Source organism: Marmota flaviventris, chromosome 13, assembly GCF_047511675.1.
Source record: "Marmota flaviventris isolate mMarFla1 chromosome 13, mMarFla1.hap1, whole genome shotgun sequence".
Lineage (NCBI taxonomy): Eukaryota > Metazoa > Chordata > Mammalia > Rodentia > Sciuridae > Marmota > Marmota flaviventris.
Genome location: NC_092510.1, coordinates 52,240,745 through 52,268,104, shown reverse-complemented (window position 1 = coordinate 52,268,104; position 27,360 = coordinate 52,240,745). Strand labels below are relative to the sequence as shown.

The window sequence follows — 27,360 nt, the reverse complement described above, 5'->3', positions numbered from 1 at the left end:
CTTTCAAGAGAAGAGTAAGGGCCACCATTAAGGAGCATAACTCACGCCTTCCTCTGTTCTATTTTCTTTTTTTTAAAAAAAATATTTTTACTTTTTTAGTTGTAGTTGGACACAATAACTTTATTTATTTATATGTGGTGCTAAGGATTGAACCCAGGGCCTCGGACATGCTAGGTGCATGCTCTACAGCAGAGCCACAACCCCAGCCCTCTGTTCTATCTTTTGAAACATATATAATCATGAAATTTTTGCTTTTAGTGGCTAAGACCTTTTCACATTTTTTTAGATATGTGGTTTGCAAGGTTTTTTTTTTTTTTACTACCTTCAGCTTGTCTATTTCCAGAGCAATTATAAATTTTGATGAAGTCAAATTTATCGATTTTCTTTTACTATCATGTCTAGCAATTCTTCACCAAGTCTTAGTTACTGAAGATTTTCCCTTACCTTATCTTCCCATTTTGCATTACCATTTTAAATGAATTTGTTTCATAGCTACAGTATTCTATGAGAAGTATCACATATTTTCTATAACATTCAAATTAGGATAAACATATCTGTTTCCTAAAATGTTTATCATTTTTCACATGAAAACATTCAAAATCATTTCTTCTAGCTGTGTGAAATATATCTTATGGGTATGTATAGTCACCTGCTGTGCAATAGCACAAATAATTTCTTATTCCTACTTTAAATAATCTGAGTCTTAATGTGAGATTAAGGACAAGACTTTTTTCTTAACTCAGGGATGCTCAACTGCTTCAGTACTATTTGTTCAAAAAGCTGTTCTGTGTCTACTGGATTGCTTTAGAACATTTGTCAAAAAAGTTTGGCATATTCACATGGTTGTATTTTTGTTTTTTTAAATTTTCTTTGGTTGGTTTATGTCTATTCCTTTGCCAAACCACACACTCTTTTAGTGTACCTATATAATAAACCTTGAAACCAGGTAATTTCTCCCACTTCATTATTCTTTAAATTTTTAAGCTATTCGAGAAACTTTGCCTTTCCATGGAAATTCTCTTGAAGAATTGCTAGTCATGATGCACAGAAGAAAAATATAAATCTGACTTTGTCAAAATTAGAAACTCATTCTGGGAATAGATAAGCTATAGATATAGCAAACAAACTAAAGATAGCAAACTAGAATCTTGGTGTGGTGTTGGTAGGAATTTTGTTAAATCTGTATGTCCACTTGGGAGACAATTAGCATCTTTATCATATTGAATGAACCCACCCATTCTCTCAGTATAGATCCTCATTTATTTGGATCTTTAATTTCGTTAGTGTTTTGTAGTTTTTATTTACAATCACTGTATATTTTATTATATTTACACCTAAGTATTTTTTTGAAATTGAAAATTGTATTTTACATTTTGGTTACTACATAATTATTATTAGTTTACTAGATATGGAAATATAATTTATTTTTATATATTGATCTTATATCTTGAAACTTTGTTGAACTCATTAATTCTAAGAGTCTTGTTTGTTTTAGATATAGTTTTGCTTCTTGTTTTATTTCTTTTTATTGCCTTGCATATACTTGCTAGAAATTTATGTATCATGCTTAATAAGAAAGGTGAAGAACTGCTAGACATGACATCCTTTCCTTATTCCTGATCTTAGAGGGAAGTGTTGTCTTCTTCCTTAAGTGCAAGATTAGTTGTAGGGTTTCTGAAGATGTTATTGTCAAATGCAAGAACCTCCTGTCCATTCCTAGTTTTTAAAATTTTTAATGAACTCTGTTGAATTTTGTCAAATGCTTTTTCTACATCAAGTTTTAAGATCATGTGATATTCCTTTAGCTGTTAATATGGTGGCTTATAATGATAAATTTTTGAATACTGAACCAACCTTGAATGTGTATCTTCTGATCAATATCCCATAGCCAAAAAAACTGAAGCAGAAATTCAGCAAATTATATTCATTTTCTATTGTTGTAGTCACAAAATACCACAAACTTCAGGGCTTTAAACAGAAAACAATTAGATTCTCTTACAGTTCTGGATGTTTAAAATCAACTTCACTTGGTTAAAAGTCAAAATGTCGACAAGGCTAGTTTCTTCCAGAGGCTCTAGGGGAGAATCTGTGTTCTTGCCTTTACCAATCTCCAGGGGCCACTTACCTGTTCTGATTTATAGTCCTCTTCCTCCATATTTAAAGCCAGTAGTATAGCATCTGTCCCTCTATTTTTTTTAATAACATGGCTCTAACTCTGATAGCTCCTATCTTCCTTGTATAAGAACTTTTGTGGTCACATTAGCTCCATGTGAATAATCCAAGATGCTCTTCCCACTCATAATTCTTATTCATATTTGTGAATTTCCTTTTGCCACATAAGAAAGCAAATTTATAGGTTCCAGGGATCAAGAGGTGATCATCTTGAGGGAACCTTTTTTTAGCCCACCACATGTAATTTTTGTTGCTTTTCTCTTTTGGTTTTGGTATTAGGGTAATACTCCGCAGGCAGTCTCATTCTTATTTTTGTAACAAGATTCTGCACTGAGGGAATATTACATTTTAAATTTTTAAATTTTGTTTACTGTTGCTTTCCTGTGAGATGATAAGATTGTGGGGAGTGCTTAATCTGTTAATAGCCAAGTATACTGCATCTGTTAGCATTGGTATAGGGTCATTACATAACAAACACAAGCTTTGCCATCTGTAAAATACACTTCACTAGACCTCAAAAATGTGAATTTAATGGCCATTGTTCTTTTCTTTTCTTGATTTTACATAATGAGTATGAGCTGATATTTTTTAAAAATTATAGTAAAACAGTACATATGGTACTGAAATTCTTTTGTGAGTATGTGATTGTAATTTGTAGTGTGTGAGCAAGTAGTGCAAAATGATGAGAAAATCAAATACAGTTTCTGCTACAACTACTCACTACTCAAATATTCTGGTGTGAAAGCACCCATAAATTATGTGCAATGAATGATCATCACTGTGTTCCAATACAACTTTTATTGATAGAAATTAAAAACTTGAATTTGATATAATTTTCACATGCTACAAAATATTCTTCTTCTGATTTTTTTAACTACTTAATACTGTAAAAACCATTCTTAACTTGTGGGCCATATAAAAATAGGTGGCAGGCCAGACTGGCTGTAGGCCATAATTTGCCAACCCCTGCCTTAATCTCAAGGAACCTACAATCTAAATAGGGGAAAGAGAGAGAAAACAAAACAAAACAACAACAAGGAATAAGTGAAGGAGTAAATAAACTAGATAATTTTGTGTTATAAGGAAATTAAATAGTAAGTAGTTCAGAGAATGTGTCTGTAGGGGAATAGGTGAAGTGAACTTTAGTGATGAGAAGGAGCCAGTCCTAAGGAAAATTAACACAGAGGACTCTAGACAGAGAAGGACTCCAAGGGCAAGAATACTATGGGCAAATGAGGGGGGTTAGTAAATTAGAGGAACCAAAAAGTGTGTGTCAGGAACATAGTGAAGAGGTAGAACAAGGTAGGAACATTCAGGAATCGAAATAAATATATCATCAAAAATGTAATTTTAGTTGACCACAGCAGGAGTTCTGTTAGCTGTAGCCTAATTGCATGCACTGGATTTGTGGTCCCTTGTCAATTTGTTTGACCACACAAAGTATTATGAATTTGGGAGAGAGAAAGGGTGGGGTGGGGAGTGGAGTGAGAAGGGGAAGGCAGAAGGGAAGGGGAGAAGGACCGAATTTTATTTTTGTTCTAGAAAAACACAGCAACATGTATATTAATCCAGTATATATCAATGAGAATATACAATTGAACCACACAATTTATTTCATTAAGTTCTCATCCTTAAGATATGCTTTATTTCATACTTGCCTTTAGTACAGATATGCTGCTCACTGGACACTTTAGTACAGATATGCTGCTCACTGGACACCTTAACTGCTATAAATAGCAGTTTTCTGCAAAATGTCTATAGTTTTTTATAAATCTTAGTACATTAAATCCTTAGTTTACCCCCTTTTCTTTATATGCTCAGTCCAATTTCTGTATGCCAAGCTTCTTCTAGTTTCTTTTAAAGCACTGGAAGGAAAATAATTTTTAAGTTTGCATTGATTTGTGGCAATATTTGTATTCAACAATCAAATGCTACACTATTTCCTCTTAAATGGCTATGCCCTTAATTAGTGTCACTTGTTCAGCAATTAATTAGTTTCAGAGACTTCTTATTTTGGTATTGAACCTAACTATTGATAGTTGGAACAAATACTGTATCAGGTTTATAATGCATGTTTTCCAATTATATCATATCAAGATTTTCACAACGAAAAAAAGTTCTCCATTTGTAATGTCATCAAATATCTTTCATAATTGTGAAATAGACTTCAACTAGTTTCTTGTTTTCATTTATTTTCTCCAGCACTGCTTCTAGTAAATATGAGGCAAAAGGAAGCTGTAAGAGAAACACACACAAAAAAAGATTATTAAAAACTCTATTTTTTCTTCACTCAAAAACATATATTATATAGCATCAAACCAATAGAATTTAGCTCTCTGTAACTTTGCATAGTGGGGCCCTACTGGATCTCTTTTCAACAGATCTTTCTGGTTAGTATGGGTAATTTTGTCTTTTCTAATAAAAATGATAAAAGAGCAGAAGTAAAATGAAAAAAGATAAACGCCTTATTGAACAATTCATGGTTTACTGACCATGTTAATGATGTAATCTGCAATACAAGCAGCTAAGCCATTTATCTTCAATCAGCTGATCAATATCAGGTTACAGTCATCTCTAGGGCACACAGGCCCACAGAAGTAGTACTGTATGTTCATCACTCATAAAAGAACGAGAGAGAACTATCAATACACTTGTCTGTGTGAGAGCTGAACATCTCAAGAGTTGTGGGGTAAAACTTCAGAGGGAAAAAAAATGGCAAAAGTATACCCATTGATTAAGTTGTTAAAGTTTGTTTGGTATATTAAAGTGTAATACACATGTTTCAAAAACTGCTGAGTTTATGAAATGTGAGTACATTTTAAAATTTCATAATTGATATAACTTTGCTAGTAGTTTTATTGTTCCCTCTGCTTCACTGGTTTGCCAGGAGGACTCAGACTCATGATTCAGTTATGGGCTATATGTAAAAGAAAGTATGAAATGTTTCCCCAAATTCTTCCAGTTGACCTACCAACTTCCTTTTATACATAGTCCCAGAGATCCAATCTCATATAACAATTCAATCCTAAATAAGGAGTTCATTAAATGGTTCATGAAATTGTCTTGTATTTTTCTTTCCTTCAGTACTAGGGGCACTCTACTATTGAGCTATACCCAAGGCCCTTTAAATATTTTATCATGAGACAGGGTCTCACTAAGTTGTCCAGGCTGGCCTTGACCTTGAGATCCTCCTGCCTCAGCCTTCCGAGTAGGTGGGATTAGAGGTGTGAACCATCATACCCAGCTGGACTTGTCTTTTTGATTCACCAGGGAAAGACTGCTTTTGTTTCCCCGAATATATTAATAAAAATGGTTATTATGCCTAGCCCCCTTTCTTGCAGGGAAGGAGTATCAGCAAGGAAGAACACTGATGAACTCATTAGCCAGTGCCTGATATCAATGTCCTCTGTATGGGTTGTTCTGCTGAGGTGATTATAATTAGTTAAATAAATCAGAATGGTTCTTTTCTGAATTTGAATTGATGAAGAGAGAAAATATTGGGCATGACAGTAACAATACAGGGCAGACAGGCAAGAACAAACAGACCATGTAGGTGGAGAAGAACTAGAGATTGAAAATGGTCCATAGAACTGCCTAGGTCCCAAATTGCTCTCTAGCTTAGGTTCCTCCTTATCTTTATAATAATCAGCCTTCTCCTTATGGCAGTTTGAGTCTGTGTCTGTTCCCCTGCAACACAAGAGCTTCACACATTTGTACTACTTGAAACTCAGCACTGAAGAAGTACATCAAAATAGAATGTTGCTTCAGTTCCTAGATACAGCTGAAGATAAGGCATGCATGTTGACTTAAAAACAGCTTTTCTAGGGGAAAATCCTACCACATTGAGCACACATATACTGCATTTCTTATGTTTCCAATTTTAGAAACATAAAAAAGTGGGAAAAGTGCATTTTAGAATCAAGAAAAAATAATATGTTTTATTTTCTTTTGGAAGATAATGATACCAATAAATTCATATTTTGATAAATTGTCTTTCTGGGATATGAAAATAGTTAAAGTTGGTAAAGTTGCCAGTTTTACAAATAAGATAGTTTAGATTTTCAGGTCAATGATGTTAAAGGTATGCACAATAAAAATGACAAGATAAGATTATTGGGGAACTTTCTTTTATTTAAACTACACCACTCAGTATTCATATACATTCCTATCTAAAAGGATGATGAGGATAAACTTTCATCCCTTGCTGATACAAACAAAGCCAGAAATGAATGTGTAAAAATTCATTTTCTAAAGTTGTTTAAAAAAGAAAAAGTTCTGGGGACTGGGGTTGTAGCTCAATGGTAGAGTGCTTACCTAGCACACCTGAGGCCCTGTATTCAATCCTCAGCACCACATAAAACTGAAATAAAGATATTGTGTCCACCTACAACTAAAAGATAAATATTAAAAAAAGAAAAAGTTCTCCTATCAAATAAATGTAAGAAACATTCCAAGACCTCTTAGGATATTTTTTCTTTTTTCCCTTTCTGGTGCTTGGGATTGAACTCAGGGTGTAATGAATGCTAGGCAAGCACTGAGCTGCATCTCCAGGTCTTTAAGACACTTATAGGCACTCTATTTCTTCAAGAGGTCAACATAATATCCTATTTTAAAATTCATTTGTCCACTCATTCTCATGCTCTATTTATATAATGTTTAACTACTGGCCCATTGATCATGTTCCAGGAACATGCTGGTTATATAACTTTCTGGGTAATAATGCCATAGTACTTACACAAGGCCACTGGGTATTGACATTAGTCATGTTATTTGCATATTTCATTTTTGAGTAAATACCTAACTTACTGTTATTATCTTGTGATCTGAACAACATGAACATATATTATGTACTTGAATATTGTGTTTCCCTTTAAAAAACTTTTCTCAAAGAAATTCCCTTTCAGTAAGCTTCCAATGTGGAACAAGAAGTCTACTTACTTACTGACAACAAGCTCTTTTATTCCTTTCCCTCTGGCTCCCAATAAAGCTAAAAAGTCAAAGTTAAACACAACTGTTTGTCAATCCTGTTTTGCTGGATTTTAAGTTTCTTTAAGCTTTGTACAGAGCCTAACATATTATGTTTTAAAAAGCAGTCAAGGGCTGGGATTGTAGCTCAGTGGCAGAGTGCTTGCCTTGCATGTATGAGGCACTGGGTTTGATTCTCAGCACTGCATATAAACAAATAAAATATTGTGCCCATCTACAACTAAATTTTTTTTTTAAAAAGCAGTCAATCCTTTAAATCAAGATATATACAGTAAGTGCATATCTACTTGCCTTTGAAGGTTCTTCTATTTTTACCTAGAAATAGTTCAGGAAAATATTATTTGCCCTTATATAATGTTAGATGTTCCTGTATCTACAAATTAGTTTGAGATGCTTATTTATTTTAATTCAGTTTTTCTATTTTTCTTTTTTATAAATCAATTCTGACAATTTTTTCCTCTAAATCAGTGTTCATTCTAATTGCTGTTTATAAACTTGGAGTTTACTGACAACTGTACACCCAGCTTTCAAAGTAGTCTTTCAAAAGTTATTCTTTAAAAATATATAAGGCTTAATCTCCATTAATCTAATTTTGTAAGGAAATAATATAACTTTATCAAAGAATAGTTAATTGAAATAAACAGAGGGAAACTCAGAATTATAAGACATTTCATAAAATCCAGAATTGTAGAACATTTCATAAAAATGTGAGTTGTTTTCAAATTAATACAACCTAATGTCAACTAAAAATTTTTACATAGATTCCTCTCCTACTATACAAATAGTTCTTATTTACGACTTACTATGCACCAACAGCTTTAGTTTTAAAAATAGCCTTTTTGACCAAGTTTATACTATAAAACTTTTTAAATTTTTTTTTCATAATTTATACACATAAAATTTTCTACTTAGTCTAGGATAGGTTGATAAAATTTCTAATAAGAATGATTAAGATGTGAATTTGGTGTCAACATACCTTATATACAATGAGAGATATGATAAATTGTGGTATAAAGGTGTATTAAGAATTGTAAAGTGATAATAATAATATTAAGAATTGTAATGCAAATAATAATAATAGAATTAAATTAAATTTAAAAAAGAATGGTTAAGAATGTGCTTTCAAGTTAATTGGATATTTTTCTAATTGAGTTACCACTTAGATAACATACAGACTACCATTAATTTTTAAATATTATAAATTACTGTTAACCTGGATGCTAAATAAACATAATTTAATCTTCAGTGATTCTAAAAACAATCTTATGATACTGCATAAATATCAATTCTCAGCACACATCTCTAGATTGGTTGGAATTAGGCCTGAAACTCTATTTAAAATATCACACACCTTGGAATGTGCTTTAAAAATTCACATGGTTTGCTTATTTGTTTGTGACTTTTTTAATGTAGATTTTTTTAAAAAAATTGTAGTTGTAGATGGACACAATGCCTTTATTTTATTTATTTTTGTGGTGCTGAGATGGAACCTAGTGAGTCACACATGCTAGGCAAGTGCTCTAGCACTGAGCTATAGCCTCAGCCCTCAATGTAAAACGTTTTTAAGACTAAGAGACCTGAAACCTTTGCTACTGTAGAGTCCAGATTAAGTATAAGTTTATTTCATATAGACAGTCTACATGCATTCTGGCAGGGGCTAAACCTCACTCAGAAATCCGTCAGACATAAAAGCACAACTGCCCTTTTACTACTAGGATTTTAGAGTTGGATTTAAGTGGCAACTTGACTGGCCAGCACCAAAGACTGTTTCTCACTCACCCTTATGAAATACACCTAAAACAACAACTATCTGCCTTGGTTTTCACCATACATGGCATGTGTCAGAGATTACAAAATACAGACATCCTGCATGATCTCTTTATCTTGGTTTAAAAGGGAAAAACGACACTCCTGGTCACATTAATGCAGTTATACAACCTTCACCTTTCTGGCACTAGGGAAAATGGACAAGCGGTAAAGCATCCCTGGGTTCAATCCCCAGTACCAAAAAAAAGATGTGACACGAAGTGAGATTTCTTTGTTTGAAAATTTAACTGGGACATTTGAACAATCAAACATTTTGCTTGGTTCATACATAATATTAAAGTATGTCATCTTAGTGGTTCTGGCTGTCCCTGTTGTAGAAAGTGATTTCCATTACTAAAGGGATTTCCCATGATGTCACACATATATTCAGCTTCTCTTTTATTTATTTTTTTATTAGTTGCTCAAGACAATACAATGATCTTGACATATCATACATTTGATTCAAATAGGGTATGAACTCTTATTTTTCCACATGTACAGATTGCAGGATCACATTGGTTATACATCCATGTGTATACACACAGCAATCCTAGTGTCAGTTGTATTCTGCTGCCCTCCCTATCCCCCCTTCCCCTCCCCTCCCCTCCCATCACTATTCTCTACCCATTCTATTGTGACACCTCTCTTTCTCTCTCTCTCTCTCTCTTTTTTTCTTCCCTCCCCCCTCACAGCATCGTATATATGCACCTTCAGATGTTTATTTGCCTTAAGGAACAAGTTTATTATAACAAAATTACACCACTGTCACAATCTTTGTCACTTACACTTACAAATAATGGTTGGTGTTTCTGTATACAGAAATTTTGAATGGTAAGACATAAATGATTACTATAGATGTTTGAAAGCTCTCTTGGAAAAATAACAAAGCCTAATTTTACGATTTTATTTATAACATCAGCATTATATAGAATATTCTTTTTCTAAAAAACATTTTTTAGTTGTAGTTGGACATAATAACTATTTATTTTTATGTGGTGCTGAGGATTGAACCCAGTGCATCACACATGCTAGGTGAGCACTCTACTGCTGAGCCACAACCCCAGCCCTAGAATACATTCTTAACTTAAAAAAAATTGTTGAAAGAAAATAATTGAAATAAAAATCTTTTAATTTAAGAATAAAATTAACAATTTAACCAGTTTTATTCTTGTTTTTTGTTTGAAGACTATTACCAAAAAGGTGTTGCTTTTTTTTTTAAGATTTTGAATCTTATTCTACAAGTTATAAGGCAGAATTGAGAATACTGAGTTGGAAAAATTTAAGTTATTTTATTTATTATTTTGCCTCAAGGAGTGTTTCCACAACATCTAATGCAATTTGGTGATCTATTCTATTATAGAGTCCTTGGAGTAGGGGTGACCCTTTGTCAGATACTTCAGGTCTTAGCAAAAGGATGTCAGCAAGCTCTTTACAGCCATGGTAAGTTATTTACGATGCAAGAAATGCTTGAACATTTAAATAATCTGTATCCTTAGTAAAAAAAAAAAAATCCAATAGTAACTCTAGGCCTATGATTAGGCTTTTTGTCTGGTTCTTTAGACACATTGGTACTCTTTCTTGAAAACTTCCCTAAATAGGGCTGTGTGTCACTGGATGCTCAGCAATTAGCAAGGGTGTTAATCTCCCTCATTTCCCACCCCCATAAAAAGACACTTTTAACAGACTGATGACCAATATTCTTATAGAACAGAGACTACTACTGTGCCCTCACCTTCAAGGCAATGCCTTGAACAATGATACCAGCCCAGAGAGGACCTCAATTCCCAATCCCCTGATTAGTTTGCACTCCTGTCACCTTTTGTGGACACTGGCTCACACCAAAGCCTGACACATCCCTACTTTATCCCATTTCACCCACCCACCTGAAAGACCTTTTAAGAGGTTGTAGGTGTTTTACAGTCTTAGCCAACACATATGACAACAACTAATATATCTTTTGTTTTTGAGTACCGGGGATTGAACTCAGGGGCACTCAACCACTGTGCCACATCCCCAGCCCTATTTTGTATTTTATTTAGAGACAGGGTCTCACTGAATTGTTCAGTGCCTTGCCATTGCTGAGGCTGGCTTTGAATTTACGATCCTCTCAGCCTCCTGACCTGCTGGGATTACAGGTGTGAGACATGGCGCCCAGCCACAACTAATATATCTTAATATTGGTATTCAGCTATCCTAATGTGATTAGTTTTCTTTTCAAAAGCAAAGAACTGTATAGTAGAGTTATGACTTTTCCCCATATACTTCCTTTAAGACTAGGTGAGATAAACACAACAGAGGGAAGCCTTTAAGAGCTTACAATCTGTTGTAATAAACAGAAGTTGTTCTTTATGTAGACTTTAAAGAAATTGTTTGGGGGATCAAAAGGACTAGGTTCACATGGATGTGAATATGGAATTCAGAAAAAGAAATAGCTTAATTGATTATAAAAAGTATTTAACTCGAGGTAGAACCTTGCTATAGGCTGAATGCTTGTACTCTCCCAATGTGATGGTACTGAGATGGGAACTTCAGGAGGTAACTATGTCAGGAGGGTGAATTCGTAGTGAATAGGATTAACTTTTATGAGATATAAGAGATTGTTCACGATCTCTGCTCTCTGCATAAAAATACAATGACAAGACCCCAGTCTATAAACCAGGAAGAATGCCCTCACTCACAATGAATCTGCCAGTGCCTTGATTAGACTTCCTGGTCTGCAGAACTAAATTATTATTATTTCTTATTCTTTATTAGAAAAAGAAATAAGAAATAAATTATTGTTTGAACTGTCTAGTCTGTGGTATTTTGTTATAGCAGCCTGAAGTAAGATAGCCCTTAATTATAAAGGCAGGAAAAATAAAGGGAATGGGAAAGGTACAAAAGAGAGTTGAATTAATCAGTCTCTTATTTATTACTGATTTAAATATAATTCTCCCAGAATCTAAGTGAATAAAGATGATGGTTATTCAGAATATTCAATAAATATTTATTATGCACCTATTATTATATGCCAGGCAGTGAGCAATGCATTTTCTGGGGTGACTGTACCAAGTGTGTTGACAAGATGTGCTTTTAAAGTAAATAATGAAAAATTTAATATTTAGACATAGAAAATCACTAAATACTAAAGTTGAATTATTTTTTTATATATTGTCCCATGACCTCAACTCTTATTATCTTTTTTAAGGATGAAAAAACACTTTCACTGGTGACAAAACTTTTTACATGCATTATTTTATTTATCATTCCAAGTCTGTGATAATTTTTCTACTTTATAGTTGAAGATACTGGGCTAAAAAGGTTTTAGTTACTTGCTCAAAGCTAACTATTGCACATGCTAGTATGAACTAGGACACAAATTGAGGTCTTTTGACTAGCAACCATTGTGAGCATACTGCAAGGAGAAGCTTTGGTTAATATAAGGAGAAACTGAATAATCACATGCCAAGACATGCAATGTCAAACATTGACTTGTTCAACATTTTTGGAATTTCCTATTATTCTACAAGGCAGAGATCATGTTTTGGAGGAGTTCCTGGCTTAGCTATTTTACAATGCAAAAGATTCTAAGTTTGGTGTTTTGGTTATAATACTTCATAATGCTTCCTTTCATACATGTTGTTCAGTTGTTTACAAGACAAGGCAAAACTTAATTTCAAATCTACATGAAAAATATTTTTTTTTCCTTTGACTGTTACAAAGAAACCAGAATGGTGTGACATAGGCTGGGCTTCAAGGTACAGAATTGGATGAGATTTTATTCTGTACTGGTTTTCTGGGTAATCTATGATTTTAGGATTTTAGGCCATAGTTTGCTGACTTTTTGTTTTCCCTTAGCACATTATAGAAAATAAAAGATTACTGACTGTGACCTCAAGTAACTTATCGGAGGGCAGAATTTTCTTATAGTGCATTTGGCTACATAAATTTTGCTCTCTTTACTTCCTTTTTTTTTGAACAGTACTGGAAATGGAATCCAGGACACCACACATGTTAGGCAAGCACTTAGTTGGCTCTCACATTAATAAGTGCCTCCAAATGTTTTGGAAATAAGAAAATAAAGTTACCTTCTATAAATTATACTGGAATTATAATTATAATGGAAAGAAATACTCTTGTGGCCCCACATACTGCCTATAAATACTATTTAATTTTTGGTTAAGATTTTATAAACAACATAAATGTAATCATTTTAACTGTTATTATTCAGTGGCATTAAGTGCATTACACATTTTTGTGCAACCATTACCACCATCTATCTCCACAAAGTTTTCACCCTACCAAATTGAAACTCTGTACCTATTAAACAATAACTGAGAAAAAAACCAATCATGAGTTATGACCAAAAACTGATAATATAGTTCAGAATCAAGTTTAATTATTTTATTTAAAAGGTCCTTTTAACTTCAATCACAAATGACATTTTTTTTCTGATGATGTGAAATTAGATTTGACATTGTGAAATCAAAAAGTATCACAGTAAAGTGCTGAGTGGAGAGTTTTATCTTGTGCTACTTTAGCTTGATGTGAGGAATAAGTCTGTGGGTTTGTATGTGTACATGTGTCAGAAAGAGGTGAGTGTGTAAGCATGAAAGTATTTGAGTGTTTATGATATAAATGTAACACTGGAAGCAATCATAGAGTTATGTCTTCAGAGTTACAAGGAAAAACTTTCAGTTAACCTTCAGACTGGTAGTACACTCTACAAAAGCCAGGGAGATTTATAAACTCCACACTGCAAGGCACTCTATAGAAGTAAGCATATTTTGTAGACAGACACTGGGGAAGTGAACCATTTTAAATTTCAGCATCTGCAAGATCTGAAGCATCTAACAGGGACAGAAATGTTTAAAGCTGAAGAAAAACTACTTATCGAAGCCTGTGACAAACAACTGAAGAAAAAAGAATTTTAAATATTGTTCCAATATTAAACTGGAATATTTAATATTGACATGTTTAATATTGTTCCAATACAAGCAAATGACTGATACAAAGTTTATTAAAATAAACTAAATAAAACCCAGAAAAGTATTAATTAGCAAGCAAGAAAGAATAAGGCAAAAACAAAATGTAATCAAGACACACATTTCTAGCCATTCATGGCTCACGGTTGCTTACAAATCTTAGTAAAGAACTACACTAAGATTATTACTGTATATTGTTTTTATTAATGCAAACATATGTTTGTATATATTTATGTGGGTACACACACACACACCCCACATATATATCCAAAATTCTACTCAAGTGAGTCATTTAGTAAATTTCATAGATAATCTATTTTAACTATTTACTGTCCTCCCTCCTTATAAATGTAAGCTGTATGACGGTAACTGAATTTTTCTCTTTTCATTCACTGCTGTATCCCCCAAACCTTTAAGAATGCCTGACATGTAGTAGGTATTCAAAATATGTTTTTCAAATGAATTTCACAGCACAGGCTGTTTTATCTCCACTAGTTCTTTCCATTTCCTTTATAAAGTCCTTAGTATAAAAGAACAGTTTCAGGTATTATCAAGGCCTGAAAACAAAATTAAATGACCTTTATTATAATTTTAATTTTGAAGATTAGAATGATTAAAAGAAATAAACAGTGTTTTTCAGAGGTAAGGTGTAAAAAAAATGGGTTCTTTTTTTATATGGACATGTGAATTTACCTTGTTCATACAAGGTCAATTAGAGTATAAAAAGATTATACAAAAGGACATCTCCTTATGTGTCAACTGAAGAAAAACAAAAAATATGACATAAAATAATTTCTCTTTACTTATATTTATAGTCAATTAAATACAATTAAAGCAATCTCTGCTAATGGTGGAAGGCATAGCATATGTGATATAAGAACTTTATCGTATTTGTAAACATTTTTTAAAAATACATCCCACATCAAGGAACTAATTTGGAGCTAAAACACATAACATAAAATTTGCCACTATATAAATTTGCCAGTATATAATGTAAAAAAAAATATTTTTCAGTATTGGGGACTGAACATAGGTGTTCTACTACGGAGGTAAATCCCTAGTCCCTCTTATTTTTTATTTAGAGAAAGGGTCTAGCTAAGTTGCCCAGGCTGGCCTTGAACTTGTGATCCTCCTGCTACCACTTGTTTAGCTGAGATTACAGGCATGTGACACTGTGCCTGGCTAATTAATTGGTTTTTAGTATATTTACAAGTTTGGCAACCATTATTACTGTCTAATTTCAGAACATCTTTATCACTCCCTCAAAATACCCTGTACTGATTAGCAACTTCTCTCCATCTCCCCATATCCTTTGGCAACCACTAATCTATTTTGTTTTTATGGATTTGCCTTTTCTAGACAATTCATGAGAATGGAATCATACCATACAACATAGCATTTTTGTGACTGGCTTCTTTTACTTAATATATGGTTTATAAGATTTTTCACTGTTGTAACATGTACCAATATTTCATTCCATTTTGTGGGTTAATTATATTCCACTGTATGCAATAATATATTTTGTTTGTCCATTCATCAGTTGTTTCCACATTTGAGCTACTATGAATAATGCTGCTATGAGCATTCATGTACAAATTTTTGTACAGGCATGCTTATTTCTCTTGGACATATACTTAGGAGTGAAATTGCTGGGTCACATGGTAATTCTGTCTGATAATTCTATCTTTGACTTCTTAAGGAATAGCCACATTATTTTCCACAGGGCTGCACCATTTTATATTCACACCAGGCAGTGTATGAAGGTTCTAGCTACTCCACATCCTCACCAAATCTTATTATCATTTTTATTATAGCCATCCTAGTAGGTATGAAGCATTATCTTTTTTTTTAGTTATACTTTTCTAATGGCTAATGATGCTAAACATCTTTTCATCTTTTTTATTGGCTATTTCTATATCTTCTTGGAAAAATGTCTACTCAAGTTCTTTTCTCTTTTTAAACTATTTTTTTTTCCATTTGTTTTGTTGAAGTGTGAGAGTTTGGATTGTATTTCTTTCTTTCTTTCTTTTCTTTTGAGATGGGGTCTTGTTTTGTTGCTCAGGTTGGTCTCTCAAACTCGTGGACTTAAGTGATTCTGCCTCATTCTGTCAAGTAGCTGGGATTACAGGTACCACCATGCTCTGCTTTAAAATGTCTTTTTTTCCTTTTTTTGATTATAATTATTAGTGCATATTAATTGTATAAATTATTTAGTTTCATTTTAACATGAAATATATTCTTAAGTGGTTAAATTTCACTGAGAAGAGCCAGAGAGAAGGCTGGAATGAATTAAGAAAAAAGTGAGTCTTTGAATATTGTTAACCTATTAAATTTTCTCTTGTTTTAATCATTTTTTAACATCTTTTTCCTACCAAAACCTTCTTTATCTCTTTTCATCCCTAAAATTACTACAGGTATCTGCATCTTTCTCATCACAAAAGGTATTAATGGTATGGTACCCACCTTTGGTTTCTACTTTTTAATCTCTTCAACTAATCTCATTACTACTATGTAGTCACTCACTATAATGTGGATTACATCTATATCCAGGCTTTATTTTTCCTCACTGGACCATACCTAGCTACCTTCTTCCTCCCACTCTGTTCTCCAAAACCATTCCACGCTGATCTTACATATCTTTCTTTTGTAAAACTGAATATGTCCCTCTCCTGTTCAAAAGCTTGTAACTCTATTTTTTCCCACTCCCTATATTATAGACAAACTAATTTAAGGGTTTCTCTCATTTTATTGTAATTATTAATGTGCTTCATTGTCTCTGTCATGAATTTTAAGTTTTAAAAGCAATTAATGCCAAAATAGGAATTCATACAAGTAAAAATGCTCAAAGAAATGAAAGGTAGCTATGCCATAAAAAAAGAAAGATCTTCAGTGTGGTTTTTATTATTTGAAATCTGTGGGGAAAAAGACATTGCAAAAAAAATAAAACAAATAAAATTACAATTGGATTAGGACTACTTGAAACATTGAAGACATACATTTGCATTCTGTAAGTTAAAATTTTAGACCTTTTAGTTCTCATGCACTTTTGCCTAACAGCAGCAGTAGGTATTACTCTGCTGTGTAGTTTCACACTGCCACATGGCAAAACTGCTTTTTATTTTGTGGTATATGTTTTATCAATATAAAATTTTATCAAGTGAATGCAGATTAATTTTTTAACACAAAAACAATTATATAGTCCTATCCTTCAGCAAAAGACAAAACCACAGGAGTAGATTCATCCCTGTGACTTCAGAATTCTATTACACACAGCATCCAACACAGGTGGGACATAAAAGGAAAGTTTAACTATAATTTTGTCTTTGAATTATTATAATATTCAATCACCAATATTGAATTAATCAGTAGGTTTTTTTAGGGAATGTGCTTAATTATTCCACAAATCAAAATCACATAATACATAATTACAATACGGTGTAAGCTATAAGCTAAACCAAATATATGAATGAAGATATTTACAATATTGCCCACACAATCCTGTGAGCATAACTCATACTCTAAAATACTGGTGGGCAAAGAAAAGGTTTTCTAAAATCCTAGACAAATATAATTGCTGGGATTGTGAGAGAATAAAAGAAGGCTAACAAAAACAAGAGATGTTTTCTATTTTATAGATTTTTCTCTTGGGCATAATTATAAAGTGACATTCAAGTGCAACCAATGAAGTTCCCCCTATTTTTTCCTCTCAAAATCCAAAGACATCAGCAAAACCACCTATGTCAGTAATAAAAATAAAAAGTCTTTGACTTTTTAAATGTTATCATACTGTCACAGTGGAATAAAATTAGCTTGAAAAATGATCTAAAGGCACATGATGCAGTTCATTATGTATAACAGCAACAGCAGCGGTTTCCCAGTGTTCATAAAGCCTGCTCCATTAAATTTACCTCCAGTCAATAATTAGGAGTCCACAAATAAACCTGGGCAATTAAATCAATACTACCAGGCAATTATATTCCAGAGTCCAGGCTCAGTGGCACAAAAAGGCACTATATCAAACTGCAGTATTAAGCAGTTTGATGCCATTTTCAATGCGATTTTTTTTTTTACATTAACTGGACATAATAAGCATATATCTAGATAATGTAGAATGTGTGTATGTATCTCCACATGTATTAGTCAAAAAAGCATAAGCTTTACTAAAATTTAATAAAGATTTACACACACATTGATTTATTACTTTTTATGGCCATAATTGATGATAAAATCCCTGATTAAAGTAAATTAAAAGAAATGCAAGGTCATATTTACAAGGTGAGTACTTTAAAAATTCATTAAAAAGTTTATTTTTATCATTTTCAAGCTAAAATAAAAAGAAAAAAATCTCATAACAGTCATTACTATACGCTCTGACATGCCAAGCCTTGGACTGGGTTCTGAGCATACAAAATAAAAAATGGCTTCTCTTCTATAAAAGTTTTTGTTTAGCAACCATGTATCTACACTTAACAACTTTAAGCAAAAGATTGTTAATCACCCTCTATTATTTTTGAAGTGTCTCCAGATAATGTTTCAAAATATATAAAATTGATACTAAAATATGAATAATTTACATATTTTATACTTATTGGCTTTACCAAAAACACAGAAACTGCTATTTTTAAAAATAAATGTAAAATAATTGCATTTAAAATCAGTTTCTATTTTTATTACTTACAAGGAAAACATTTACAGTGTTTTTCCAAAAATCACAAAGACAATATTTTTGCTATTTTGACAAATATGTTTTAGCTTTCATTTATTCCAGATCAGTTTTTAAATAAACAATTAGGTTGAGCAAAAAGAACAATAATGAAAAAGTTTTAGAATACATTACATGCTGTCAGTGATGTCAAAACAAAAGCTGGCTATGACTAGAAAAGCAGGGCTCTCACCTGCCAATAAACTGCCCTTGATCACTTACAAGAGGGGCACATCCCAGCAGACTATATGTGTATTAAAAAAATACTTGAAAGGAAAGAAAAAGTATCACACAGGTCACAGCAGCAGTCTCAATAGACCCCTTAGGGATTTCAACTCGTCTTGGCCTTGTCATCCTCTATGCAGCTTTCCACTCGGCCCAGAAAATGTCGATAGGAAAATGTTTGAGGGGCCTCTGGTGGAAATTTTTTCATTCTTTCTGCATTGACAGGATGCCAAATCAATATTTACTTCCCACTAACAAGCTGCTCGAGGTCTCAGTAGAAAATATTGTACAGAATGCGGGAAGACACAGTAATAAACAGCTGTCTGGCTGTGAGGAAAACATGAATTGACTGGAAACAGGTCCACAGTAAAAGGTCACTGAAACCCATGAACTCCTCAGGTGTCCATATCAACTACTAACTTTAAAGACACATAACAAAGAATCTCTTTTCCTAAGAGGTCTGAGAGAATGGATCCTTTTCAGTCTAGCAGGTATAGAGGTTGACTCAATAATTTAATTAATGCATTTGCTAAGACCCATGTTGGTTCTCTTCCAGGGCATTTGTTTCATTTGTTAAGTCCAAAAGTACAAATAGAGGGTTAACTTTCCTGTCTACCTCTTGGAATACTTTTTTTATCTAAAAGAAGTAAATAATAGGTTTTTGTAAAAAAGTTAGGCATCAAGTAAAAATGTTCGGCTTGGAATTTTTCTTTGGAAGTTTTAATATATGAAGAAAAATGAAATACCTGTCCTTCTAGAAGTTTCTGAATGTATAACAGCCATTCCTTGTCATTTTCAGTTTCTATCTTTATCTTTTCAATTTCCTAAAAGAAATAAAAACTCCTGTGTTAATTGCATGTCTGTGAACTTGGGTGACATTATTAGGTATTTAATAAATTTAGGGAGTTATCAGTAGAATAATTTTCAACACAGTAGTCTCTCCCCTCAAAGTAGGAATATTGATGCATGCTTTTTAATATTTAACTTGCAAATATTTATACATATGTTGAAGATGAAACTATAATTCCAAATTTCATAATAATTTAGGAATACTTTATTTCGGCTTTCCTGGTAGAGCTCAAGATATGGACTGAGATGGGAATGAAAGCAATTTTGAAAAAATAAAAAAGAAGATGGTATTATAAAAAAGAATCATTTTCAAGTGATCCTCACAACATAAATCCTTATATTAAAAAAATAACAACTTATCTACAGATAACTAATTGTTATACTTACAAATTGATAGAACATGCCTCTGACATATTTAAATGCTTGTTGATATAAAATATCCAATAGTTACTGATAGGCAAGGGATACTCCAACTTTAAGTGCCATAAGTCACTATTTTCAACTCATCAATTATCAAGATAAAATATTTCTGAAATTATATATTCACAAGTACATTTGATTAATTAAAATCATAGTTAAGATCTTTGCAAACAAAGGGGACTTTTCAAAAGGAGAAGTATTTGAGAAACTGTAACATCTGTTTAAACTTACTATATGCCAGGTAGCATGCTAGGCACTTCACAGAGGCTATCACAGTTTTTGACATGAATCTATTACAGTTTGATGCAGTTTAAAGAACATAAGTCAGGGCTCTGCTTAGGTAAAACACTGAACTCTTTAGATCTCTAAAAGATCAGGGATCAGACTAAATAAGTTCTGGTTTACAATTACATATGGTAAATATACCAGGGTGAACTGATCCTTCTTAGAAGAAAGTGTTTATATTTCAGTCTTATTTCCTTTTAGGAGAGGCTTCATTTAAGGTAGTGTGGAATGCAATATTGCAGTGCTATGTGCTCTGGGTTTAGATTGCATTTGCCCAGAGACAGAGGTGCCATTTCTTCACAAAAAATGCATCATCCAGTCTATGGGACTATAATAAGAGACCTTTTCTAAATAATATATTGGAGGGGGACAACTTTTTCTAATTTGCCCATTCAAAGCGGTGTTTTCCTAAATTGTCAGCCCCAGAGAGGCTAACTTTCAAAGACCAATCAAAGGCAGTGGCTCTGTGTTCCAAAAGAGGTACATGTTTTTGTAAATGAAATGCATGTGTTCATGTGCATACACATGTGCATGGGTAAGTACACACACAGACACACACAGATATACACACAGAGACACACCCACACAAGGGGTTTTGCTAAATGTGCATGTTAAAACTCCTAAGTAACAGTATATAATGAAAAATAATAATGAAAAACAGCCAAAAATTAAGGTTGAGGCCTCTAAGTTTTTCATTATTAATCAGCATATTTTAAGTTAAATTTAAATTTATTTAAAATTAAATCTCTCTAATAAAGAATGGTTAATACCCTTGGTAGAGGTATCATTATCTTCCATGTGTCTTATTTGAAAGTACTACTTCAAAGTTCAGAATTTGGTAGAAAGTCATAAACACTGTGACAGACTAAAGATAGAAATCTGATAATTCACCTTTTCATTCACCCATTGGATAAAAATAATCTTCAAGAATTCCTTTGGCCTCCTATCAAAGAATTCTTGGAAGTTAAAAAGGCTTCACAAATTGTAGATATGCTCTACTCCAGATCTTGTAGAAGCTGATGGGGGCTGGAGGATAACCTCATATAAACATTTAAGTTTATCATTTTATCTCTTCATTTGGGCAAATATCTATTGGGATATCCTTAGTGCTATCATATATTTAATCTTTTTAAACAATAAAAAAAATCTAATATTGATGTTAAAGTTTAGAGGCAGAACAAGACCAAACATCCTCCAAAGTTTTCAAAGAATACAGTGCATAGACGTGATTCTACTCTTCATAGGGTGGCAACTATGTCAAAACACAGTGCTCCCAGGAAGGGATATGGTACTACTGAAGATCTGAACCTTATGCAGGTAGTTCACTCAGGAGCATTTTACCCAAGTTAAAACAGTAAATATACTTTTTCAACAATATATTTTCAAAAAATATATTGACCAACAATAGCTTTGGATTAAGCCAGGAAAGCCTGTAGATTTACTACTTTTAAAAAATTTCACATACAAGATTTTTGTCTTATCAATGGTGACTCAGTATAACTAAATCCATTCAAACTGGCTTAATTAAAAATACTTGCTTACATGAAACATAATGATGAACTATATTAAAGAAAATGGAGAAGATAAGAAAGGGTAACTTATCTGAGTAACAAACAAACAATTTGAAAGATTAAATGCACCTACTCATTTCTATATCACAAGCTAAATTTTCCAAAAGGTCTTTTGAGTTGGTTAATACTCAAATGTATATTTTACATTGGCACCTTAACACTCCTGTCTTCATGAATATACTCTTAAAGATTGAATTCTGAGAACAAAATAAAAAGACATGTACTTAAATAAATGTTGAATAATCCTGTTATTAAAAGATATTTAAATGATCTTACCGATTCATCTTCTGTCTCCAATATTTCCTCTAAGTCTGACCGTGAAATGTTCAGGATAGAAGCTGCCAAGGTCTGAGCTTTATGGGCTGAGGTTTTACAAGTGTTCCTGTTTTTCTGTAGTTTTTTAAGCTCTCTGATTTGTTGCCTTATCACATAGACATCATTTTCTAACTCTTTGACCAAAGCCTGCAATATATTAGAAAGAAAGTGGGCTTTTATATGGAAATTATAATGAAGACAAAGAGTCTAAACATAAAAATGTGAAAATACTGGCTAATATTTTTTCAATATTTTATTAGTTGTTGGTGGACCTTTATTTATTTTTATGTGGTGCTGAGAATTGAACCCAGTGCCTCACACATGTTAGGCAATCACTCTACCACAGAGTCACAACCCCAGCCCTAGCTAATCTTTTTTTTAAGGATTATTCTAGTTTTATTTGTTTTGGACTATAACAGATTGATACTTACATCATGTCAATATGCAAAAACAAACAAACAAACAAACCAAAAAACCTCTCTTAAGTGACTTAACCAATATGCTGGATTAACCAAAGCTCTCCAACCTCTCTTTCAATACATCATCTGGTATCTTGATGGTGAATGATTATAGCAAGCAGGCTACTTTTAGTCATAATTAAGCATAATTAACTCTGCTAGTTGACCTGACACCAAAAATCAGTTCTATGGATTCCTAAATGTGTGTGTGTGTATGTATGTATGTATGTATGTATGTATGTATATGTATATATATATATTTTTTTTTGGACATAATTCATTTAATTATTACATAAGCTGATGAAAGATGATGAGAAAGAAGGGTTGTTTTTGTTTTACTAAAACTGAATTAGAAATGGCTTAGGAAGGACTTGAGAAAGACAAGTAGGGTAAAAGTTCAATTAAATGAACTGAGGGCAAGCCAAGCAATAAGGGATTGAAAACAAATCCTAAAAAAGCTAGGATTGCCTCACCAAAGTCTCTAAATTCCCCCTTTGAGTGCAAAGCTATACCACTCTTACATTTGCGTAAGAAAAAGATACTCTTTACTTGGATGGAGAGTTCTGTGTCTGACTGCATGGCCTTGTGAGCTGAGAGTAGGTTAGTTAGATGTTGGAGCTGTTTTCAATCCTTTACTAGCTCACTGCAGTAAATAATTGTGCTCATATAACTGTAATTTGATAGCTGTTACTTAATTTTATTTCCATTTCTCCTCCAAGGCACTACCAATTTATACCTCTGCATGAAAGTACCTGTTTCTCCACACCATTAGCAAAACATCTATCTAATGTTTCAATGTAGTATTTGAGTTTTTACTGTTTTTTTTTTTTTTTTTTTGGTGGTATCAGGGATTAAACCCAGGGGTGGGTGCTTAAGCACTGAGCCACGTACATCCCCAGCCCTTTTTATTTTTAGATGGGTCTTCCTTAAGTTGCTTAGGGCCTCCCTAAATTACCAGGATTGGCTTTGGACTTGAGATCCTCCTGCCTCAGCCTCCTGAGCTGCTGGGATTATGGGCCTGTACCACCAACCCAGGTTGACATTTTCATTGTACTTTAAAGTTTCATTTCTCTTGTTATAAAGAAGTTGAGAATCAGCCTTGAGATTATATTTTTTTTGTCATTTTTTTTTTGCTTCTCTTGATAATGTGTAAGAGTTCTTTACAAATTAGGGAAATTATATTTTTCTGTTTTATGTATTTCATTTTTCATAATCTGTTCTTTTTATTTTGACAATAATAGGGTTTTATACCAAAGAAAAATATGTTAAACTTTTTATGGACTCTGATTTATAAATCTCTTTCTTTCTCATTTTTGAAGTCAGTGGCATACATTAAAAAGCATTCTCCACTATGAGGTATAGTTAAAGAATGTTCAATTCATGATTTTTTTCCTTGCTACTTTTTGTTTTTATTTTTCATTTTTAAGTGCAATCTCATCTTTCCTCCACTGATTTCATGTGTTTTAGTTGAGTTTCTGGGATTCCATTCTTTATTAGTAAAATTTTATAATATATTTCAATTAGTGAGACTTTATAATCAATTTTACATTTTTTTCCCTTTGGAGCTAGCTTTCCATCATTATCCTTCTTTTCCAGATTTTTCTTGGTAATGTTTGCTTAATTTTCCATATGAATTTCAGATTAAACTTGTCTGGATCCCTGCCTCTTGCCCCAAGTCTTACTGCTAATATTATTTGAGTTATATTACATTTTATTTGGATAATTTTAACATTAATTTTTTAGTTGTAAATGGACACAATATCTTTTTATGTATTTCCTTTTTTTTTTTTTTTTAAATGTGGTGCTGAGGATTGAACCCAGTGCCTCACACAATTCAAGGCAAGTGCTTTACCACTAAACAACAATCCCAGCCCTAATTTTGGCATTTAAAGATGCTGAGTCTTCCTAATCAAAAAACAATGTGTTCTTTTCCATTTGTTTAAGCCTTTGTTTTGTTTCTAAGCATTATTTTAAAGTACTCTCTTTACAGATCTAGTTTACTCCTGGGCATTTTGTCTTATTTTACTCTGGAAGCTTCTAATACTGATTATAGCCTCTACATACAAAGACTGTTAACATATATTTAGCATACTGACTTTTCTCATTTGTTAGAGGAGTTTTTTTTAGTCATTTCCTCTTTAATGTCTTCTAATTCAACCATTTCTGAAAAGAATGATAATTTTATCTCCTATTTTCCCATTTATTAAACTTCCAGTTTCTTCTTATTTTACTGATTAAGTTTTTTCTTAACAATATTAAATAGCAATATTGATGGATATACTTGACTTGTTCCTGCTTTAAGTGTGGATATCTTTATTTCATAGGAAACACTACGCTAAGTTTGAGTTGCAATAGCTAGATTTTAATATGTTAAGAAATTATATTTTATTTATATTTCTTACAGAAATGGATTCTAGATTGTCTGAAACCCATTTTAGCAATCATATAGACTATCATGTTATTTTCCATATGTCTATTATATAATTATTAATAACTTTCTTAATTTTGAATTGTCCTTGCATTTCTAGAATGAACTTCAATTACTTGTAGTGTATTATTTTTGATCTGTTGCTGAACTCTATTTGTTAATACTTTATCTTTTTGCACTGATATGAAATTGAACCATTTTTATTTTAAACAATCTTCCAAAAAAGTTTGGATGATATCCTTTTTTTTTTCTGTATTCTACAGTTGTTTTAATGAGACCAAATTTATTTGCTCTTTACTGATGTGATTGCACTCACTTGCATTTGACCTAATATTTACTGCAGGGGAAGGTAGCTTTTTGATAATTAGTTTTGATTTTCTGTTTGCTCAGGAGTGAGATTTGATATATTTTCCAGAAAAGTATCCATTTCATATCTTTCAAATTTGTCTGCAGAGTGTTGAGAGTATCTACCATGATTTTTTCCCCCTGCATCTATGGCTATTTTCACTTCTTTCCTTGAATGGTTGTGCTTTCTTTTTCCTAAATTAAGTAAGCTAAAAGTTTATCCATTTTATTTCTCCCCACAAATTCCTAAATTCATTTATTAATTCTATAAATTTTAATTCATTTATTTTTATTTTATCTTCAGATTCTGGTTGTTTTCATGTAGTTTAATGCTTATTTTCATTTCCTCTTCTCTAATTTTATTATTTTAAATATACAAGGCTATAAAAACTTCTTGAGCACTGTTTTAACTGTATTGTATAGGTTCTTTTAATTCTAGAGTATTATTCTTGTAGGGATATTCTGCAATTTTTCAGATTTCCTTTTAATGTAAGAACTGATTTTTTAAAACCTAGGTGTTAGTGACTTCTGTGGTTTTATGAGCAATTTCAGTTTTTTTTTGCATTACCTACACTATTTATAAACAGTTTATTTATATATAACTTATTTGTAAGTATTAATGTTATTTGTACTGTAAAAAGAAAATTTACTATTCCTATCTTTAAGAATTGAGATTTTTTAAAAAAAATGTATCTCAAGTTGAAACCCTGGAAAAAACTTTTGAAGTGAAGATCTGTGTGCAGAAACTTTATGGGGGTAATACTTATGAATCATAACACCATAGGGAAGTAGAATGAGAGAGAAGGAAAAGTTTAACAGCATTATAGTTATTTATCTTTTCAAGTCCAGAAAATTTACTAGAATATATCTAGGGCATAGCATACTAAATCAGTTTTCCCTGGTTCATTTTATGTTCTTTTAAGTCTATTTCTGAAAATTATTTTTTGGTTATATATATATATTTGTTGTAGATTTGTTCTTTGAAGACTCCAATTATACATATATTGAATATTTGTCATGTGATCTATAAATCCCTTTGTCATCATAATTAGAATGAAATAGTGTATAGATTTTAAGAATTTAATGAGTTTGGAAAGATGTATCCATCTGTATAACCACCAACCTGCTCAAAACATATAAAATCTTCATATTCCAGAAATTTCCCTGTTGCTCTTTCTTAATCATCCCTCCAACACAAAGCAATTGTTCTCATTTATGATCTTAATTGCTTGCTGCTTTGATGATATATAAATGCAATAATATACTATGCATTTCTTACACTCCTTCATGTCTAGTTTCTTTCAGTTAACATGGCATTTAAAAAATTCATCCACATTGTTCTTTCTGTCATTTTTTTTCTTTTAACTTACTGTGGGAGGTATAATTAAGTTGCAGTAAGTTCAACATATTTAAAGTGTACACACTCACACCCATCAAAATATTTTTTCTGAAATAACTTTTTCTTTTCTTTCTTGCTTAATCTGCCAGCTTGCTTTTCTTTTCCAATTGTGTCATCATTTTCCCAAGTCCTTGCTTTTATTTCTACCTTGCATTAAAAATACCTGGTACTTATTAGAAGAAATTACATCATAAATATTTTTTTATTCATAATAAAATATTTTAATTTGCTCTACAGCTTCCTGGTAAAACTACTTTTCCTGTTTCTTTCCTTCATTTTTATTCTAATATATTTGTAGAGATTTTGTGCTGAATCCTTTTCCAGGACTAATTTTGAGAGTAGATTTTCCTAGACCATCTATTGATAGAAAATTATATGGCAGAGGGGCCTGAGCTATGTTCCAGGAAAGTGGAATTTTATATATAAACTTAAGGG

The 27,360-nt window shown here is 32.3% G+C and overlaps 1 protein-coding gene across 5 annotated transcripts in view; it reads right to left on the bottom strand.

Moving 5' to 3' along the window:
- Positions 1–2,953: 2,953 nt before the first annotated feature.
- Cntln (centlein) overlaps positions 2,954–27,360 on the bottom strand; it is a 306,285-nt gene continuing 281,878 nt past the window's right edge. For 3 of the 5 annotated variants that reach the window (XM_027950608.2, XM_027950607.2, XM_071600662.1), the window contains 3 exons: positions 22,257–22,442; positions 19,602–19,679; positions 2,954–4,407 (listed from right to left, as the gene is read on the bottom strand). In XM_027950608.2, the coding sequence (XP_027806409.2) occupies positions 4,309–4,407; positions 19,602–19,679; positions 22,257–22,442 (363 nt within the window). In that variant the 3' untranslated portion in view covers positions 2,954–4,308. The remainder of the gene's footprint in view (positions 4,408–19,601; positions 19,680–22,256; positions 22,443–27,360) is intronic. The other 2 variants (XM_071600659.1, XM_071600660.1) reach the window with 2 other exon arrangements.